Source organism: Felis catus, chromosome B3, assembly GCF_018350175.1.
Source record: "Felis catus isolate Fca126 chromosome B3, F.catus_Fca126_mat1.0, whole genome shotgun sequence".
NCBI classification, from domain to species: Eukaryota; Metazoa; Chordata; class Mammalia; order Carnivora; family Felidae; genus Felis; species Felis catus.
Genome location: NC_058373.1, coordinates 113133325 through 113155724, shown reverse-complemented (window position 1 = coordinate 113155724; position 22400 = coordinate 113133325). Strand labels below are relative to the sequence as shown.

At 46.0% G+C, this 22400-nt stretch overlaps 1 protein-coding gene across 1 annotated transcript; it reads left to right on the top strand.

Moving 5' to 3' along the window:
• Positions 1-432: 432 nt before the first annotated feature.
• On the top strand, positions 433-19888 carry PLEK2 (pleckstrin 2). Its single transcript, XM_003987746.4, has 9 exons — positions 433-786; positions 10062-10226; positions 13644-13825; positions 15081-15172; positions 15431-15618; positions 15852-15953; positions 17388-17471; positions 18631-18709; positions 19415-19888. Exons 1-9 carry the CDS (start codon positions 745-747, stop codon positions 19540-19542), a joined length of 1062 nt encoding a protein of 353 aa, XP_003987795.1. The 5' UTR covers positions 433-744; the 3' UTR covers positions 19543-19888.
• The last annotated feature ends 2512 nt before the right edge of the window (positions 19889-22400 follow it).

Genomic DNA, 22400 nt, shown 5'->3' with positions numbered 1-22400 from the left:
AGCTGTAGCTTTTTTGGGGGTGGGTGGGTATATTCTGGAGGCAGAGGGCTCCTGCAATCTGCGCCTGCTTCTTTAAACCTGTGACCTGTTTTTGTTGTTGTTGTTGTTGTTGTTGTTGTTGTTTTTTGTCAACGGGAACTTTGCCCTGCGCCCACCAGGGGCCAGGATAAAGTTCCCAGCTGGTTCCACTCCATCCATTCTCCACCCCCCCCCCCCCCCCCCGCCCATTTCCACTGAGCTCGGGATTACTCGGAATCCCTGCAAATCCTTTCAGTGCCGTTTAATTCCGTAAGTATTACTCGAGGGCCATACACTAAGTGCCAGGCAGGCACCTGGTTAAGGCTGGGGGCTGGCGAAGATGGGCAAAGACCAAACAGCCAGAGGCGCCGCGCGCGCTCAGGGGCACCTGGATGGGGCACCCCGCCCGGTCGGAGAGCGCGGGACGGGGAAGGCTCCCGGAGGCGACGGCAGGGCGGGACGCTCAGAGCCCGCAGACTCTGTACCCGGAGGCCTAACCGCAGACCCTAGCGCGCCTTTGCGGGGGCGACCACGTCAGAAACCCCGACTTGGCGTGACTTCCTGCCCGGGAGGCCCCGCGGTCTCGGGCTCTGGACGCGGGCCAGGGAGGCGTCGCCCGCGCGGGGTCGGAGGTGCTTCCTGGGCGCCGCGGGCGCGCGGAGGAGCGGGCGGCGCGGGTACAGCGCACCTGGAGCGCCCGGAGGCCCGGCTGGCGCGCGCAGCGACATGGAGGACGGCGTGCTCAAGGAGGGTTTCCTCGTCAAGAGGGTGAGCGGACACTGGCCCGGAGGGCGGCTCCCGGAGCCGGGTCCCCAGCCCGCGCCCGACGGCGGTCTCGGCGGCCTGGGGACAGCCGGGTGCCGGGGTTGGAGGGCGGCTTCAGGTGGAACAGAGCGGCCGGGGCACACAGGCAAGGAGAGTTCAGCTTGGCTAGTGGTAGGAGGCGGGGGGCGACTCCTGAAGGGGAGTATTAAGCTGGAAACGTATTAAGCCGGAAAGAGTACAGCATTTAAATATGCTATATTGAAGCAACCTAAGTGTGCTCGCGGCGCCCGTCTATGTACGAACGCATCATCTCCTGTACTATTCACAGTAACCCCTGAGCGAGGAGGCAGCCCAGGCTTCTGAATGAAGCTCTTAGCGTGTAGGAGTCCCGGACCTCGTGTTCTTCAGCCCCCCGCAGTCCCACACGTGTAGCACCACTTTCCTCCCTTTCCACGAAGGAGAAACTAGGTTCGGGGAGGTTAATTAAGCAGCTTGCTTAGGATCTGGGTGCTAGTGGTGATGGAGCGGGTGCAAACCCATAAGGTTGACTCCAAATCTTATTCTGCCCACAGCAGGGTGGGTGCTGTTATCACTGAATTACAGATGAGGAAACTGAGGGGCAGAAAGATGAAACCGCTTGCCCAGAGCCGGGGGACTAATAACTGGGACTGCAGTCTCCATCCTCAGTCCATGGCCCATGGCCTCATGCCCATGGCCCATGTCGCCTTTCCCACAGCTTACAAGACTTCAGACAGACAAAGAGCACACAGATCAAGGTGGAAAATGAACCAAAGAGCAGCAGCAAGAGGAAGTTCAATATTTTAAAATTCTTTTAACATTGATGTCCACAGTAAGGGTTTATACTAACATAACAGCAGGGCATAAAATCTGGGGATGAGACTTTTGGCTCTTCTACTGAGATTGTAGCTTTGGGAGGGAGATGGATGAAGAGAGATGACGGGGCTCCCCCTTCCATTGCCTCCCCTGGCAGTCAGAGCAGCCCTGAAGTCTGATTGCTTTCAGGTCCATGGGTAATGTAGCCATGCTATGTTACACATTATTTGTATAGGAGGGCAGGGGTGTTGTTTGCTCAAAACTACAAGCAGGAGATCTAGTAGGAGGCTGATGCCAGATCAAGGGTCAGGCTGGACACAAGCAGGTACCAAATTCCAAGCCACTGTGGTTAGTCCTTCTCGTTCTGTGGAAGCATCTGCACCTCAGAAAGACAACCTGTGGCGGGGTTGCTCCAACTTTCCTGCACCTTGTGAGGTGAGAGGGAGAGTGTGAGCTGGGCAGGGCATCTGATAGGCATCTTTGATTGTCCACATAGCTTGGCCCTAGTAGGGGTCTCCCCCAGTTGCTGGAGTTTCCTCCCAAGATTCCCCACCACCACCACCATGCAGAATCCGGGAATGCTAGAAGGAAGGATGTGAATTCTCTTCTGGATGGCTGCCCAGTCCTGGGTCGCTGGCCAAGGGAGTTCAGGGTGCAGGGAAGTGAGAACAGTCTACAGGTCCAGCCCAAAGGCCCACAGAAGGCGCTTGGCTGAAATACTGAATGCTCATTCCAGCTAAACCCAAAGCCTGGTGTTTGGAGGCTGGCCCTGAAGCTAGCGGAAGCCACACCCTTTCCTGCAAGGTGAGGGACCTGGCTGGGTGCCCCTGCTAACAGTTCCCGCCTATTGATCAATCTCAACTTTTTCTCCCCCCCACCCCCACTCCCTCTCCTCCTGGGTGGCGCCGGCAGCAGCTTCTGTATCCACTGGACTAGTTGCAAGGCTAGGACCATGGGATTCCATAGATTTAGGACGGTTTAAAGCCTGGGGTGGGGGCAGGGCCTGAGCTGGAAGCCCAGAGTACAAAACAGTCATCACCCAGGAGGGTGAAAGCAGTTGACGGGCAGGGGCATGATAGATCTGGCTCTCACTCCCGCCCAGACAAGAAAGAAGCAAAGCTCCAGGCAAAATGCAGGGCACTCACTTGGCCTGGCTTTAAAGGAGGGTGAGGGGGAAGGAAGTGAGATCAGCACGGACAAGATTGCTTTTCCTTTAAGAAGACACTGAGGTACTTCAGGCCTTGCTGCCCGGCTCATACCTCTGATGACCCTCTTAGAAAATGACATGGCAATGCTAACACCCTTTGGCCTGAAAATGTCCTTTGTAGGAAGGACTCTATCCCAAGAAAATACCATCAAAGCTTTATGAACACAGTATTATTTATGTAGTGAAAAAACTGGAAACTACCTATATGTCCGCACAAATAAACAAATGACTAAGTATATTATGGTTTTGCAGATGTTAAAAATGCTTATAATCTAATAACCCAAAAAGTGAAAATATAAAAGGTATTATTAGTAAGGAAAAATAGGCATAGAAGAAACAAGTCTGGAAGGAGTTCTTCAGGCTAGAAGTCTGAAATCAAGGTGTTAGCAGGGCCATGCTTCCTCTGAAACCTATAGGGGAGAATCCTCCCTTGGCTCTTTTGCTTTGACGTTTGCAGATTTTTCCTTCCCATGTAGGGAAAACCTTATAGGGAACAACCTATTGTTTCTTTATCCTGTGAATTTCCTTTACTTGTACTCACAACACTTCCCTTCTGACACTGCTGGTCACCAAAAGTGTAGAGGTTTTCCCCAACACCAAGCAATTCTCTGTGATACCAGCTACATGTCCTGCCATTTAACTCAATTCTGACACTATCTACCTAGAGATAGTATCATATCCCATGGGTTAAGAGATCAGTCCCACAAAACTGCCCCCCTCCACCCCACCCCACCCATACTTTAGACACTAGCTGCACTTCTGACTGACCAATGGGCTATCGATTGGAGGTTCCAATACACCCCCTTTTCCATTTCAGTTAATTTGCTACAGTGACTCACAGAACTCAGGAAAATATATTTACCAGTTTATTAAAGGATATGATAAGTGATACAGATGAAGAGCCAGTTGGAAAACCTGGGTAGGGCAAGGTATGTGGGAAGGGGCATGAAGCTGCTATGTACTCCCCAGGCATGCCAGGCTCAGCATTTCCATGTATTTACCAACCCAGAAGCTCTCTGAACCCTGTATTTTTGGGATTTTGTGGAGACTTCATCACATAGTCATGATTGATCATTAACTCTGTTTTCAGCCATTCTCCCTTCTCAAGAGAATTGGGGTGGGGCTGAAAATGCCAAGCTTCTAATTGTGGTTCTTTATGGTGACCAGCCTTCATCCAGGAGCCCACTTGAGTCACCTCGTTAGAAAAAAGACGTTCCTATTACCCAGGAAATTACAAGGGTTTCAGGAGCTCTGTGCCAGGAGCCGGGGACAGAGACCTAAATATAAAACCTATTATCTCACGCAGGCAATTCTTGCCATTCTTGGTTTGTAGATGCATCACTCTAATCTCTGCCTCCACTGTCCCATGACCATCTTCTTCCTGTATATCTCACTGTCCAAATTATCCTCTTCATATAAGGAATACCAGTTAGTATTAGGTCCGCCCTAATCCTTTATGACTTCACGGTATCCTAATTACATCTGCAAAGACTCTATTTCCAAATGAGATCACATGCATAGGTACCAGGGGTTAAAACTTCATACCTTTTGGGGAGGGAAACATAATTCAATCTGTAACAAGTACCATCTCTGCTTTTCTAGGGTTGTAAGGTCTTGGGTAAGACCTTTATGGGCCTCAGTTCCCTCATCATTAAAGTAGGGAGTAGTATGGACTTTCTCAAAGGGTGCCTCCAGCTATAATATTCCATGCCTCTTGAACCCAGTCATAGGTTTGTTATCCCAGCTATGGACTCTCCTCCCTCTCCCTAAAGGGGTTCTAGGGACTCTAAGCCACTTGTGGTTGGTCCGGTGGGCCTCTGGCCTTGGCCAGCCATTTGCAGACAAGGACCTGGAGAGGGAGGAAACTCCCTGGGTAGAGGGAAGCCTGGGATATCTTTCAACTTATACCACAGTAGTTTTGGCCTCGATCCCTTTACCTGGTGACATTAGACCAGTTCCTTATTTCTGCTGAACATGGCGTGCTTTTCTGTAGACCAGGGATAATGGAGTTCTCCTTCCCATTTTATGGATTATTATGGCATCTGCCAACTGAACTGCCTGCTCCAGTCTGGCCCACTTCATTCAGCTGTTCTGCCACAGTGTGGTCAAGGTGATCTTCTTAACATGAGAACCTAAGCCTTTCTTAGCAGCTTCTTCTTAGAAGTCTTCCAGGACTCCCCTCTGGCCACAGTATACAGATCAAACTTTACTGCATGGAACTTGAAGCTGACTGTGCCTGCATCACTTCTGTCCTTTGCCCACAGGCCTCTGAGCCTCATCCATACAGAACCAGTTGGAGTTTCTCAAAAGTGGAAGTGGTTCAAGCTCTCCTTTCCCTGCCTTCCTGACCTGACCAACTCTACACAACCTTCAAGACTCAGCCCCAGTAGCAGCTCTTCAGGGAGCCAACCTAACCCCACTCACTCTCTTTTGAGCTTCTTCTTCCACCTAAGCTGCTTTTCGGGGTTTGCATCATGACCTGTATCACTTCTCTATTGTTCTATAATAGTTGCCTCAAACCTTAGTGTCTTTTTTTTTTTTTTTTTTAATTTATTTTTGAGAGTGAAAGAACAAGCAGGGAAGGGGCAGAGAGAGAGGGAGACAGTACTGACAGTGCAGAGCCCAGTGCAGGGCTCGAACTCATAAACCTTGAGATCATGACCTGAACTGAAACCAAGAGTCAAGACACTTAACTGACTGAGCTAGCCAGGTGCCCTGCCAGAGCTTAACATCTTAAAGCTGTAAACATTTATTGTCTCACATAATTTCTGAGGGGCATGTATTCAGGAAGAGCTTAGCTGCAAGATTCAAGTCTCTCATGAAGTTACAGCCAAAATATTGCCTAGTGTGGCACTCTCCTGAAGGCTTGGCTGACTGGAGGGTCCGATTCCAAACTCAATCACATGGCTAGTGGCTGGAGGTCTTAGTTCCTCACCTCTCTATAGGGGCTGGTCATGATGTGGCATCTAGCTTTCCTCAGAGTCCGTTTTTTCTAACCTAACCTGACAAATCATTACTCTGCCATATTCTCTTGGTCACACAGATCAGCCCTTGTACAATGTGGGGAAAAAGTATATATAAGGTTGTGAATACCAAAAGGTGGATATCCTGGGGGACCCCACCAGTCATCTGTCCTGGAACTTATCACATTGAGTGGCATCATTGTGTGTCTCCTCTGCTGTCTTGGGTCAGTATCTTGTTCATCTTTGTCTCTCTGCTGCCAGCCCAGTGCTTGGTGCAGTAGTAGTTAGTCATTGATTGTTGAATGAATAGATAAGTGTATGAATTATTTCCCTAATCATCTCATCAGGATTTTTGTTTGTTTGAATTAAAATTAATTTTCCATTATAAAAATAATACATACTTTTATTAAAAAAAAAACTAGAGGGGAGCCTGGGTGGCGCAGTCGGTTAAGCGTCCAACTTCAGCCAGGTCACGATCTTGTGGTCCGTGAGTTCGAGCCCCGCATCGGGCTCTGGGCTGATGGCTCAGAGCCTGGAGCCTGTTTCCGATTCTGTGTCTCCCTCTCTCTCTGTCCCTCCCCCGTTCATGCTCTGTCTCTCTGTCCCAAAAATAAATAAACGTTGAAAAAAAAAAAAAAAAACTAGAAAAGTACTCAAGGCTGTAAATTGAAAAATAAGTTTTCATTCTTGTTGCCTTATGTCCAGTCTTAGTCCTTAGAGATGACTATTAACAATCCTGAGGTGTCCCTTCAGAAATTTTCTAAAATAGCTACTAGAGTCATTTTTAGGTATCGTATGAAAAAATGTAAGTAAAAGTGTTTTACCTGTGTTAAAGACCATTGACGCTGTGATTCTTGTTGACTCAGACTGCTGTGTTTGACCTTGAGGGCTCCACCAATGACCTTTCCAGCCATCTGTTAGGATTGGAATGCCTCCCCTATAGCCACAGTGGGCATGGTATTGTTACACAGTTAGAATACTTTGCATTATTTTATTATAAGCAATGATCCTAAGTGTCTCAATACATAAAACCTTTTCCCTCTCCTAGATGATTTACTCCACACACATCCCCGGAAGTAGAATTATTGGGTCAGAAGATTTGAACATTTTTTTTGAGGGTCACAAGCTGCTTCAGGGTTTCTACCTACACAGTAAATCCTTTCTCATCAGCCTTTCTCCTCAGACCTCTCATCCTTACTGTCAGGATCTGTAGTTGCTCATAAACACATTCCACTCTAGTGAGTTTGAACAGAAAGGGATTTCATGGAGGAATAATAACTATTAAGTAACTCAGGAATATTTGGAAGGGCCAGAGAACCTGGCTGGGATGCTATAAAGCCAGAGATGATGTAGCTAGACAAAAATACCTACCAGCACCAGCAGACATTTCTAGCGGAAACATCATTGCTGACATTGTTTGCTATTTGTCCCTGGTAGCCCTGGGGACTGGGTGTCAGAAGAACCTATTCTTCCAACATTGTTCTCTCCAAAAATTCCTGTTTCCCGTGGGAAACCATGCATAGGGGTGGCAGCCACTTGGTCACCTATCAGTTCCCTTCGTGCCAGGGATTCCGAGAAATGTAGCATTTTGTCCAGGAAAGTACAGTATCTCCAAACTGGTTTGTTCTGTTCAACATCTGTTGGTGACACTTTCTTGAACGTCTCCAGCCCCATTTCTCCTCTCCCTGTTGCTTTAGTTTGCTAGAGTGTTGAAACAAAATACCACAGACAAGACAGCTAAACAGATTTATTTTCTCACAGTTATGGAGGCTAGGGTAAAAGGTCAAACTGTCAGCAGGTTTGGTTTCTTCTGAGGCCTCTCTTCAGCTTGCACATGGGCACCTTCTTGCCATGTGCTCACATGGTCTTTCCTCTGTGCATATTCCTTCCTGATGTCTCTCTGTGTCTCTGAGTGTCCTTTTCTTATAAGGACCCCAGTCAGATTGGATTAGGGCCCACTTGATGACCTCATCCTAATCTAATCACATTTCTAGGGCCCTATCTGCACCTACAGTCAACACTGAAAGTTAGGGCTTTAATATATGAATTTGTGTGTGTGAGGAGTGACATAATTTAGCCTGTAACACCTATGTTTTAAGATATAAGATTATTTGACCTTCTTCACTTCTCTACCTCACACCAGCCCCCATTCCATCAACTAGGATTGCATTCTCCCTGTACACAATCTTTTGAGCCAACAATCTACTGCTAATGCTGCTTCAACAGCCCCTCAGAAGGGGGTCATCGAAAAAGAGGACCCAAGTCTGGGCCATGTGGGGAGCAGTAGAGAACCCCAACTGCTGAGACGTCAAAACCAAATCTTCTTTGTTTCTTGAAACATGTCTGCCCACATCAAGAAAAGCTGTCACCTGTCATGTTACATGTCGATCCTAAGTATGGGAGAGAGCAAAAAATGTAAACTTGAACTTGACTATGAAAGTTATCTTCTGTGAAGAGCTTGATCGCCATGCAATGTAATAGCACTTAGACATATTAATAAATTCTTGCCATATTAACATAGTTAAAAGTTTTATTGAGTTGCCACAGTAAATTGTTTGGGCATAGCCCAGTGCTCACTCAGTCAATTCCCACAACTTTTGGTTCCCTAACAGCACTGTGCACAGTACACGTCGAACAATCACAGTTTCACAGATGTGAGAACACGAGGAGACTTTGAACTTAATAAATGCTAGGAAATGTAAGGAAAGGAGTGAACTAGGGAAATGGTCTCTGATTCAGATAAAGCCCATCTCTCTTAGTTAGAAGCTCACTCTTATTGGGCTCTGCTCTGGGAAATATGCCATGAAAGTTGCTTTCATGAGTATGTACTAAACCCATTCCTTTCTGATTCCTCAGCAGACATTCCCTCATCTGTTGGTCTGTTCTAGAAATAGGCTCTTTGCCTTTACCTTATTATCCTGTCCATTGGCTCTATGACTCACTTGAGAACCCCCAAACTACCCTGTCTTTCAGTCTTGCCATACCAAGCTAAGCAAGATTATTAGGGTCCTTAGCACTGGTAGACTGTGGCTTCAACTTTACAAATTGCCTACATCTTTGACTAGTGACATTCTTTCTAGGAATATATGCTAAGGAAAAGAAAATCTGAGATGCAGATCAGAATTTGTGTGCAAGAATATTCATTGCAGAATTGTTTATAACAGTGAAAAAAAGAAACAACCTCAGTTCAAACAATAGAAGATTGACAAGTAAATATTGCATCCACCTAGCGGTCATTCAAAAACATGTTTTAAAGAAATACATCGGGGGGCACCTGGGTGGCGCAGTCGGTTAAGCGTCCGACTTCAGCCAGGTCACGATCTCACGGTCCGTGAGTTCGAGTCCCGCGTCAGGCTCTGGGCTGATGGCTCAGAGCCTGGAGCCTGTTTCCGATTCTGTGTCTCCCTCTCTCTCTGCCCCTCCCTCGCTCATGCTCTGTCTCTCTCTGTCCCAAAAATAAATAAAAATGTTGAAAAAAAAATTAAAAAAAAAAAAAAGAAATACATCGGTGTGAGACGATGCTCAGCAAAGCTCAACAAAACAAAAACTAGATAATGAAACTATATGTAACATGGTCCTGATTTTTTTTTTTTTAAACCAGAAAGTAAAAACTAAGGAAAAAAGACAATAAGAAAACAAAATGTTAGCAACAGCGGTCTCCTGGTAGTACGACTTCCTCTTCAGTATACTTTGTAGTTTCTTTCAAGGTTTATAACCACAAACAAGGTCAAATGGGAGGTCTTGGTTACATACTCAGATGACAAAGAGATCCAGACTGATAATGCTTTTTTCATGCACATGAAAATAAAACGTATGATTCTGAACTAGATCCTTTCTTTGGCTATTAAAGATATTACTAGGGCAATTGGTGAAACTTGGCTGGGGGTTGTGGAATCGATGATAATAATATATTAATGGAAATTTCCTGATGTTGATGGTTGCATTGTGGTTATGTTGGAAATATCCACCCCCTTTTTTTGTAGGAGATGCACAATAAAATATTCAGAAGTGTTGGAGCATCATGTTAAGAATTTACTCTTAAATGATTCTATCATACAAGTTCTTAATACTATTCTTCAGCTTTTGTATGAATTGAAATTATTTTAAAATAAAAAAATTAAGTGAAGTTAAAAAAAAAAAGATAATGCTGTCCCCGTTTCTGGGCAGTTGATCCCACGGCACAGTCTGGCTACCTGTGCTGTGGGACACCTCTCCCTGAACACAGTGTCGTCCCCTCAGCCGTCTCACCACAGGGCTGTGCTGTCCATCCTCAGGGTCACATTGTCCACAACTGGAAAGCACGATGGTTCATCCTCCGGCAGAACACGCTGCTGTACTACAAGCTCCAGGGGGGTCGGAAGGTGACCCCTCCCAAGGGCCGGATCCTTCTGGATGGCTGCACCATCACCTGCCCCTGCCTGGAGTATGAAAACCGACCCGTAAGTGAAGGCCCCTGCTTCTCGGCTCCTTTCTGCCCGGGACCCTCTCATCTCTGGCCTCTTTGGTGAAGGTGATGTGGATAATAGGAAGAGCTGAGTTATCATTGAAAAAACCTAAATTCAGGTCCTGCTGAGCTGTGTAGCAGGTGTGACCTTGGGCAAGTAATTGAGCCTCTCTGAGCCTTAGTTCCTCCTCTATAAAATGGGGTAAAATAGTGACACCTCACTATCCCCCATGATTGTGTTGAGAATCATGCAGAAGGTAACAGTCTGTCAAAGCACCTTGTAGGCTAGGAGGAACCTCACAAATGGGAGCAACTATTGCTATCTTGGGGTTCAATGTGATGGTTTTCATCCTCTAAGGGGGTGAGTGTTCTAAAAGTCAGGCGCAGCTTCAACCCTACCATGAAAAATTATCTGAATCAGTCATTTTTTTTAAGGGCCCATTTTGTGCCAAGAAATTTGCTAGGCTTGGAGGAGTCAAGGAAGAAAATGGTAAAAGTGCTTTCCCTGGAGTTAGTCATCTTATTATGAAAACAAGTGGTTAATCGAAAAACATTCAGAGTTCCAAATGTTGGTATAAACATGATTAGTCATAGAGAACACCATATTCCTGAAGAGGAGGAAGACGTATTTATAGGCTATTGAGTCAGGTACAGCATTGGGAGGAATAGAGACTTGGCAAAGATCTGAAAAAGGAGAGAGGCAGATATTCTGGAATGTCAGGTGGGAAGTCTTGAGTGAAAGTGAGGGGAGAGATAGGGATAGATTTGGAGATGACGATGGCCAGTGTGGCAAAAGGAGAATGTTCACCAAGGGAGCAATGGGAGATTGGCTGGGGCCAGATGGAGGTAATGGGGAGTCACTGAAGGTTCTGAAGTAAGAGAATGGACTGGTGGAAACACTCTTAGGAGGACTAAAATGAGGAACTACGCTCTGATTCTAATAGGTTACTAGATCAATAAAGAAGGGATCTAACCACTTATGTTTTTCTTCTTTGACTTTTCTAAACCAATTGACAAGCCTTCTAAGTATAAGAAAACGTTTGTGACAGTCCATTCTGGGAGGTGGGTTTCCTGGTATTATGTTAACTGCTGTACTCTTTTGTAGTTTCGACTTTTTCTCAAATAAGAAAACAAAGGGAGCTATTAAAATAGTGAGGCATGAAATAAGGCAAAAAGTAGGGGGAAACACAAGAAAATGTTATGAAGGACATGTCAACAGGACCTGGTTGACTGGATGTTGAGGACAAGGGAGAGGAAGGTATTGAGTGTCATTCCACCCTATGAGGCTGCAAAAATGAAATGTCCTACAATTTCCTCTGCTAATCTGGAAGTGCCACTGATTAAGGGAAAAAGTCAGGTGGGGTAGCATTCTGTTGGGTGGAGGTGGGGCTGCCGGAGGATGCCCAGCCTGGGAAGACTGGGGCTGCACCTTCTTCCTTATGGGTAAGAAAACCAAACACAATGTCTGGACACATAGCAGATGATTAGTAAATGTTTGTTGAATTGATGTTTAAGAAAGAAGAAACATTTACAGCGGAGACGTTTTTAAGAGGAAAAACCCCTAGTTTTCTAAGTGAAGTTAAGACTCTAGTTCTCAATAAATTAAACCCCAGACCTTGTAGGGTTGCTCGTTAACCTGATGCCCTTTAACAATCTTTAAGGGACAGTGGAAAGCAAGAGTGCTGGTAGAACGGGCTGGAGATAGAGAAGCTTTCAAAAAAGGAAATAAGTGAAATTTGCTAACTGGAGTTGTGAACTTCATGTTAGTTTTCCCTAACATTCTCAGATTGTCATCCTCCCAGTTCAAGAGTACTTGACCTGCAAGAGGTCAAGAGGAGCCAGCAAGTTCGCTAAGAACACGTTATACAGTATATACATGTGTATGTGAATATATATATGTGCACACACACACACACATATATATTTATTTATTTTATTTTTTTAATTTGGGAAGCTATGAAAGAGTATGTGTGGATTTCACATGGAATTATATAGTCTCTCCTGAAATTCTTTCATTAAAATGTTGATTACAGACTGCCAGTGCAGGTGCAGGGAGCTGGGTGAATTTGTTCCCCTATGATGCTGATGAGTGAGTCAGTGTTAACTTGGAGGAACGGATTTGTGGTATCTTTTGGGACTGTGAACCAGCCTCATCTCATCACTGTTTTTACTGTTAGTTGAGGTGAGGGATGTTGAGTCTGCAAACAAAGCAAGTTGGGAATTAATGCACTGGAAGACAGAATCAGAATGAAATAGAATGCATCCGCTTTCCCAAAAGAAGCAGTAGGCTTCTAAGATGACATTTAATAGGGTCAACATCAGAATCCCACAGTGGCCAAAAATAACCCAAAAAACCCTAAATGCACATTTAAGGAATGGAGGAGATGTGGCCTACATCAAAAAGACTGTCTGCTGACCTCATAGAGTGCGAGTCTATGGTGCCACCAGAGCTACCTCGGGCCGTCAGCCGTGCCACCCTGTGCCCCTCAGAGCTTTCCTGGAGCAGCCGGCTCCATTCCATGGGTCATAGTTTATGAGAATGGCGACCACCTGCAGAACATGTAACAGAGCATGAGCTGATTAAGGGTTTAAGCCATATGATATGAGAAGTGTGTGAAAGATTGGGGATGACTGAAGAAAAGAGGACCAAAAGGAGCATAAGGAACAGTTCCTCCAACGTAGGTGTTAATATCCCCATATGACAGATAAAGAGACTAAGGCTTGGTGGGGTTCCTTTTTTGTTTTGTTTTGTTTTTTGAGAGAGGGAGAGGGCCCAGTGAGTGAGGGGCAGAGACGGGGGCTGAGGGCGGGGGGAGAAGGACGGAGAGGGAGAGAGAGAAAAGTGGGGCTCGCCCGAAGCAGGGCTCATGGTTTACCCGAAGTGGGGCTCGAGCTTACTCGATGAGGGACTTGAATTCATAAACCGTGAGATCATGCCCTGAGCCTAAGTCAGATTCTTAACGGTCTGAGCCACCCAGGCACCCCTTAGTGAGGTTTCTTAATGTGCCCAAGCGTTCATAGCTAAGTGGCTAAGCTAGGATTTGCATTCAGATCAGTTGGACTTGAAAGCCAGTACACTTCTCACTTCAGCACAGGGGCTGTCATGGGAGGTAAGTTAGTCTGTGTGATTAGAAGCAAGGAGGCAAAGTGCCCAGGCAACAGTCCCTACGCTAACTAGTCTGTCCAAGAGGGAGAGCTTGCCTTGTGAGCCATGAGCTCCCTGTTGCTTCAGGTTGACAAGTGAATCTTTGAAGACCACCCCCTGGGACATGGTTGAGGGGTTGGGAGTTCGGCAGCCACCAGATCTGTGTGTCCTGGGCTTGCTGTAGCCCTGTCATCTTTGTTTGGAGCCAACATTCTCTGGCCTGCCAGGCCTCTGAGTGCTGGTCTGACGAGCCATCTTTTCCTGCAGCTTCTCATTAAGTTGAAGACTCAAACATCCACTGAGTACTTCCTGGAAGCCTGTTCTCGAGAGGAGAGGGACGCCTGGGCCTTTGAGATAACAGGAGCTATTCATGCTGGGCAGCCGGGGAAAGTCCAGCAACTCCACATATTGAAGAACTCCTTCAAGCTGCCCCCTCACATCAGTCTGCAGTGAGTACCCAGCCCACCCCTGCCCCTCACCCTGCCTGGCTTTGTTGCAGCTGCTTCTGTCAGTGCGACTGGGGAGGGGGTGGGTTCTGTTGTTACTACACACGCCTGTCTGGTGCCACCATTGTGCGTCAGGGTTTTCTGCTGTCACTGTCCTGTTTGTATTATTTTTTCTGCCTGGGAGTGGCCCTCCCTCCCTGCCCTGCTCCTATGTAATATCTTGGGGCCTCTGCTGCTTTCACACCTCAATGTCTTGAGACCCTCCCTTCAATTTCAGCCAGGGTGCCTGGGGCTATGTCACAGCCCCCTAGGAATCTCCACGCACCAAGTCACTGGTCTTGTTTGCAGCCTGGTGGCAAGAATGGTGTGTTCTGGTAGTGGCTGCATTCTTGCTCTGTGAGGTTCCTCATTCATCCATCCATTCATGCATGTATGCATCCATCCATCCATCCATTCAGGAAATAGTTATAGAGGGCTTCTTGAATGCCATATACTGTACTAGGTGCTCAGGAGATGCAAATATGAATAAATAAGGTCTCATCTCAGTGGCTTTCCAACTCAGGGGCATAAATAGAAAATGAGAAAAGATCTTCCATTGGTGGCGGGAATCATCTCACAGAACAGAAGGAAAGCAGATCACTGGTGGAGGCAATACTCTAAAGTGGGGACGTCAGAAGGGAGTGCCATCATGGAAACTGTTACATCTACAGGAAACACCCCCTAGCTTCCCAGGCAGCAGAACTGTTACACCCATCAAAGACAAGGCACGAGTCCATTCCTGGGCTCCCAGAAAGCTCCATGCCAGTCACCGAAATCTTGATTGTGCAGCCTGGGTGCTTGCTAGACCATGGTGAGTGCAGGAGGAGCAGTGGAGGTAGGAGTGGGTTGAAGTGATGGGTGACTTTGAGAAGTAGCTGGAGGAGGTCCGACTTCTGCAGATCATAGAGAATCATTATTGTATATTATTTTGCTTTTAAGTTGAAAGTCATAGCTCTTAAGTTTTGCTACAAAAGTAATACCCATCTAGTGTAGAGACATGAGAGCATTTAGATGAGCAAGAAGAAAAGAAACATCCTGAAATCCTACCTCTCCAATCTGATGCATTACGGAAACGCCTCTTGCTTTGTGATGTGTATCACACCGGTTGCCACTTGCTTTATACCTGTAGCAGCACTCTTGGACTCCCCCTCCTACCTGCTGGTGTGATGTGGGTATCACACACTGTGGGGCCCCTCTCCTTTGCCTTCCTTCTGTGTAGTCGCATAGTGGACAAGATGCATGACAGCAGCAGCGGAATCCGGCCAAGCCCCAACATGGAACAGGGAAGCACCTACAAAAAGACCTTCATAGGTGAGCATCCCCTCTTGGGGGCTGGGCTGGGCAGTGGAAACCTGGGGCATGGCGACCTGAGACTCAGCCATGCTTGCCTTCCTGTGCTGAGGCCAGAGCTGCCTGTGGCCAATGGGCTGGTCTGACATGGCCACATGCTCTCGGGTAGAACCCAAGGCTGCCCAGGAGGTTAGGGTCAATGAGGTCACAGCCAATCACCCCCAGGGAGGCTGGTCTGTAGCCTGTCATCTGACTGATGCTGCCCTTGCCCCAATGCAGGCTCATCCCTAGTGGACTGGCTCATCTCCAACAGCTTTTCTGCTAACCGTCTGGAGGCTGTGACCCTGGCCTCCATGCTCATGGAAGAGAATTTCCTTAAGCCAGTAGGCGTCCGAAGCATGGGAGCCATTCGCTCTGGAGACCTGGCCGAGCAGTTCCTGGATGACTCCACAGCCCTGTACACTTTCGTAAGTTAGGGAGTGGGTTCTTCTTGCCGCTGGGGCAGAGGGAAGGAGAAGGTAACCGAGTGAGGGCCAGGGGATCCACAGTCATGGACCAGAGGCCTAGGGTTTGGGGACTTCTTCACCCTCAGGGGGAGTGAGGTTTCTGTACCAAGGATTTTCCTGTCCCCTGTGGTAGTCCCAGAGCCTGGAACTGGAGCCTTTTTGTAACAGAGCCCTTGTTCACTCCTTCCCACTAGGCTGAGAGCTACAAGAAGAAGATAAGCTCCAAGGAAGAAATTAACCTCAGCACTGTGGAGTTGAGTGGCACAGTGGTAAAACAGGGCTATCTGGCCAAGCAGGTATGCTTGTCTTGGAGAGGGAGATGGACAGAATGCCCCCAGAGGGTGGGAGGGGCTGAGCTGCTAAAGGGCACTCATTACCAGCAGAATCTGCTAAAGCAGGAGCCGGTGGCGGCTGCAGGGAGCAAGGCAAGAGGCATGAATGTGCCCGTTCACACACGTGTGCGTGTGTGTCCCAGACACAGGGGAAAGTACGCACAAGTCAGTATCACAATGCTAAAAAACGTCTGCAGCACTGCACAGTTCATGCATTTGTCTGGAAGGACATTGCTTACTGGATCAGTGTTTTGCATTTGCTGGCCTTCAGCTCCAGGACGCTTCCTGGGGTCTCTGTCTTCTTCCGTGGGACTCTGCATACCCTCCAGATACACTTTTCGAAAAAAAAAAAAAAAGTCTTTTAAGACAAAATTCTGCAGTGTAATGTCAGTGTTTAAAACCTGACTGTGGTCACTACCGTTAACCGTGTTTGGAGAGAAGCCCTGTCCCAGGCACACATGTGGCCTTTCTACCTGTGCCTGACACACAGGCTATTCTGTGAACAGAATCCCCACATCCCAGCATGTGACGTGACCTCTGCACACCCCTCGTGTTTGTGCATTTCCCACACACCGTGCAAATGTGCATGTCTGTACCATGGACACACGTGCTGCTCAGTGCCCTGCCCATTTTTACTTGGAGCACATGGCTGTCCTTGTCACCTGCTTCTTGCATATCAGGATCCCCATCTGCTCTTGGATTATTTACTGTGCATGCAACTGCCTATCTACCCCAGATAGATCTCTACTGCCGCTCCCAGGCCTGACAGGAGTCTAGTGAGGGGAGGCAGTGAGGCCCTGGAAGACCACGAGGAAGGTGTGGGAGGGGCTCTGGGTGTTCCAGGCTAAAGGGTTGAGGAAGCTTTGCGATCCAGGGGGTGAAGCCAAAGAGAGTAACACACACACCAGTGTCTTACACATTTAGATTTTAACATAGAAGTGATCGTTTCTTTTGCTGATGCAGAACGTTGAAGTGGTTTTTGCTGTATTTGTGTGCACATAAGTACATGCAACTGTGTGTAGGTTTGTTTTTTTGCTAAGTTGACACTTAAAGTTGGTGCCCTTGGGTTCAAGTTTGCCCGTGAGCTCTTAGTGTAGCTGACACCTGCTGCCTCCCTGTCCACCTTACACGCTGAGTGGGCCCTGAGTCATGCTCCCCTCTTCCTTCAGTGTGACCCTCTTTGGTTCTGGGAACTTGGCTAACTGTGACAGTGTTTTTGCTAATGTGTCTCTGAGCAGGGAAGTCCAAGTCACTGCAATCCCTGGGTCTCCAGCAGACTCCTCTTAGAAAGTAGTCTGTTGGAGCCAGCTGGCTTGGATGTTTCGCATTAGCTGCATGGAGGTGGGAGGAAGGGACAGAGCTGTCACAGATGAGCCTTGAACCCTTTCTTTGCCTCAGGGACACAAAAGGAAAAACTGGAAGGTGCGGCGCTTTGTTCTGAGGAAGGATCCGGCTTTTCTGCATTACTATGACCCTTCCAAAGTGAGTGTCACATGTTCACTTGGTACCCGTGTGTGATACTTCCAGACCCTTCTGTCCTGGGCACAGCAGGCAGCTGGCTGTACTTCCTTCCTTTCTCTCAGCATCCCTCCCTCCCTCTCCTCCCACAATCCAAGCTGCACTCGATGGTCTGATCATTCCCTTCAGCACGCTGTTGCCTGCGCAAGAGGGTTATCATTATTTTGAGAGGAAAGCATCTTTTAGTTTCTCCAAAGCTTTTTGTGTGGCTGGGGAGGGTGGAGCGGGCTGATAGACTCCTAACTAGTGCTTTCCAGCCTCTTCACCCCTTTCTATGAGGAGATCCCATGAATCCTGCCCCTCAACCTTTTGTCCCCACCAGTGTTGTGGAAAGTTTCTTTTACCATGTACTGTTTATTTTTATTTATTTATTTATTTATTTATTTATTTATTTATTTATTTATTTTTTTAACGTTTATTTTATTTTTGGGACAGAGAGAGACAGAGAATGAACGGGGGATGGGCAGAGAGAGAGGGAGACACAGAATCGGAAACAGGCTCCAGGCTCTGAGCCATCAGCCCAGAGCCTGACGCGGGGCTCGAACTCACGGACCGCGAGATCGTGACCTGGCTGAAGTCGGACGCTTAACCGACTGCGCCACCCAGGCGCCCCTACCATGTACTGTTTAGGTCATAATTTACTAATTTTGTTTTCTTTTTTCTAATTGATCAAAGGATTGCTACTCTGAGTTTCGGGTATAAGAGTTATTGTGTGATGAGTTGATTTAATTCCAGTCAAAAGCAAAGAAAAATGGCCTTTTAGTTGGCCTGTCCAGCCTTGTCTTGGTAGATGTAGGATTTTCATTCATTTTTTGAAATACTGGAGAGTGGGCAGTTCCTCCATCACCAGGCTTCAGTCAGGAATTCCCACCCTAACAGTGGCACACGATGGAGTGAGGGGAGGAATGTGGCCCTGCCACTGCTGGCAGTGAAATGAAGCCCAGATTTCCTTACTGGTGCATGTCACATGGCCGTGTGATGTCTAAATTCAGCCTCACCTACTCTTCCAGATGACTCTCTGACTTCTTTAGCGGGCCTCAGGGTGGTTACGGGCAAGAGTTCAACTCCTTTTTCCCTTTTATGCATTCACACTATGCCTAATGAGGAATCCTTTCCGCTGCAGGAAGAGAACCGGCCAGTGGGTGGGTTTTCTCTTCGTGGTTCCCTCGTGTCTGCTCTGGAGGATAACGGCGTTCCCACTGGTAAGGTGCAACTTCACGCTGGCCTGCAGGCCTCAGGCTCCTCCTCAAATCCCCCCTGCTGTGCTGTCAGCAGTGCTCTGCTGATGGACTGAGCTATGGGAGCGGAGTATGCTCTCTCAGTGAGACGAATGGTGTGAGTTTGAAGCCAATTTCAGAATTAGGGAAAAGGGCAAGGGGGGTGGTGGTCTTAGTCTTTTAACAACACAACTAAATAATCCTTGTTTCTGGTATTCTTTCCCCTCAGTTTCTGTGCCTACTGGCAGATAAATTGCCACCTAAGAATAGAAGCCTACAGTGTTTAAGGATTAGCAACACAGCTGAATGCCTATTAGCACGCTAATTTCACAATGGCCAGCTAAGACAGTATTATTCCCATTTTATGGACATGGAAATTGAGGTTCAAAGAAGTGAAACAAGTTAATATCAGGTCCCAGATCTGTGCCTGCTTTTATCATAAGCATACTGGATTCTTTGATGTGAATGGAACTGTAGATCTGTGGTTGGTGCAGGGAGCAGGCCAGGAGGGCACAGGTGAAGGACAGGGAATGGAGAGGAGGAAAAGAGGGAAGCGGGCATTGGGTGGGATTCCCTAACCACATACGTTGGCATTGAAAAACACTTCATGTGTATTTTTGTTTTTGGCTCAGTTGACTTCTAGCTGAAAGCAGACATGGATACTCACTCACTGATTTTTCTTCTGCTCAGGGGTTAAAGGAAATGTCCAGGGGAATCTCTTCAAAGTGATTACCAAGGATGACACACACTATTACATCCAGGCCAGCAGCAAGGCTGAGCGAGCTGAGTGGATTGAAGCTATCAAAAAGCTAACGTGACAAGGGAGTGTGTTCCTGAAGGAACAGGACAAGGTTTCCTCCCTCCTACCGGATGGTACAGACAACGTTTCCTGGAGAATGGGTGTGTGCAGACTTATAGCTTCTTTGTATATTTTGCACTGCTTTGCAGTGAGACTGGTGATCCTTAGATCACAGTCGGCAGTGGTGCTATTTCCTTCCCCACCTTCCTGTTAACAGCCTGGAAATGCTAGAACAACCATTAGGTGTCAGCATCTTGACTTTCACCCATCTTCACAGCCAGCCATTCCTCGGGCACCAAGGTAGGGTTCCCTGTTGTAACACTAACTAGCCACGTTGCAATACTAAATAAAATGCTAATATCGTGTTGGCTGTCTCTGAAGTGCTGTTAAAAACTAACTCCTCCCTTGGAATTAATAAAAACTGCCATGTTTTTAGCTATTAGAATTTCCTGGACAAAGTTGTATGGTTTTCAAAGGTTTTCCATACTCGAGCCTATGTAAATTACTATGCAAGATTATGAAAACATGTCAAGTGACCTGTCACTTCATCTTAAAATGCTTCATCTTAAAATGGGGATGATGGCAAAATTTTGGTTGAACATTCCTTGAATATTGATTTGCTTTGAAAAAGAAGCCTGCATAAGCATATATACTGCAGAAATCATGGGCTCAGATGGGAGAGATTACTCACACATACAAAAAAGAGTGAAGTTACAGTGTTTCTATGAAAAATGGCATTCAGAAAGAGATGCAGAGCAGAAGCTGCTAAAGGACAGAGAAAGATGTAAAAGAATTAAATTAAGGCATGAAATTTTTGTTTTAAACATTGAGACATGTACCAAGAAGCTTCACCAGTGGGGTTAATCTGAAGTAGTGAAAAGTCTGTATCATACAGTATCTTTAAAAACATTTTTATTACTTTCAAGTTTATACAGTAATCTGGCACAAGCTACTGCCAGCATTCTTGCCAAGTACAAGTGCTTAGACTTCCTTTAATGAATAGATATGTAACTTACATTTAAGGGGAATAGTATTTCCAAAGTGCTTAAGGAAAAAATTTTCCTTTTAGTTTGAACTGTCTCCTCTTAATCTGGTCTAGAAATACCTGACCTGAGTGATCAGGAATTCCAAGCTAATGAGGTTTTATTTTATTCCTTACATTGTAAGAGACTGCCTTTTAAAGCACCATTTTTCCATTTGGCATTTCACCAAGGTCTGATGTCCCTGGAATTAGTTTCTTTATTGCTCTTTGAATATCAACAAGTGTTTATCTAAATTAAACTGCATTTGGCTTGATGGCTTGACTCCAAATTGGTGCAACAGCACCATTCTATATAGGTGTATCAGAATCTTCATGCATTGAAAAAAGTAGATGGCCATCACCTTGAGGCAAATCAGGGGGCAACTGTTGCCAAGGTACCAGTACTTGAATTTTTAAAAATCCCAAACCATTTTAATTGATGGGTCTTCATACAAAAGTAGCTAAAATGTTTGAAAGTATGGCAGCTGAGTAATCATCATAATGCTTGGTGTGATTTAGTGCTTAGCAGGTCTCTGTAGGTTTCCCCTAAATGAAAATGACCCATGTATGTACTGGTCCGTCTTCTTTTGCTATAAAATACAGCAAATGAAATGTTTTGAATGTTCCCACTTTTTCTCGGCTGGTTTTGACTTTCAATTATGATTAAACGAGACCCAAACTACTGCTAATTTTCAGTTGTGTGAGCTGATAACTGCTTTTACCTCAAAGGCAGAATGGGGAGTAGATGAAATTGTCAGTTTTTAATGAAAAGACGCTGTGGGGAGATGCAAGATTTGGATAAAGTTGTCAATTGTCCTTGTCAATCTGTTCCTCAGGTTATTTGGAGATGGGTGTGTAGCTTGTCCTCACGTTTGAAAGTGATCTTGTTAGGGCAGCAGGGTATATGTATGCTTTTACTTAGTTCTCTCCTTCAAGGTGTCAGTGAGGTATTAACCTTTTCTCTGGGACGGGTCATAAATTTGCAAAATTGTTGTAGAGCTGAGCAAAAGGCTTGCATGGGATAAAATCACTCACCATAGAGGTCACCAGTACTTCTCAACAGTTACGCCTTTGAAGTACAAAAACATCAGTAAACAAGGTGAAAATTCAATTCTCCTGCCTACAGCAAACATTTAGGGAGCATCGGTTATATTTTGATGACATTCTTGATGTCACAAGCCTTATAGTTTTTTGACTCCTCAAAAAAACCAAAGTGAAAATCATGTGCCAATATTTAGATCCTCCTCTAAATATTCCCAGTATGGCATGCTAGCTGGCAATCAAGGCTATTTCGTGGAAATAGCCATATGAAGTTATACTTTGGGATTTAAAAAGCTACTAGAGGCTGCTGAATTAAATAAAGGGACAAACCTCCAAAAAAGGCATTGACTGTTTCACCAACACACTCTTCTATTTCCTAGTCCCTTTAATAATTGAATTAAATCTAGTCCTCAGTCAAGTAAGGTGGGTTAGGTTTAATCTTTTATGTTTTTAAATAGCTATTCTTAGGAGTAATTAATAAAATGAATACATCTAGTACCTCAAGTATCCAAAGAGATTAAATCTATGAAACAGACCAGTCTTCAAACTCAAGACTTTCTATACCCTGGCTACTGTAACTTAACTTCAAATAGTAACTTAGATATGTATCTAAGTTACTATGTTATCTATGAAATTTCTTTACCTTTCTTTACCTTTAGATTCATAGACCTTTAAAACAATTAGCTCTTAAACATACAAATGATGGAAATATAGAAAAATTGTAATTGTGTTCAATCAGATCCCTATTTGTTATAAAGAACTAAAGCTCTAGGTGGCACCTAGTGAATGATTTAATGGGAGAGAAAAAAAAAAAT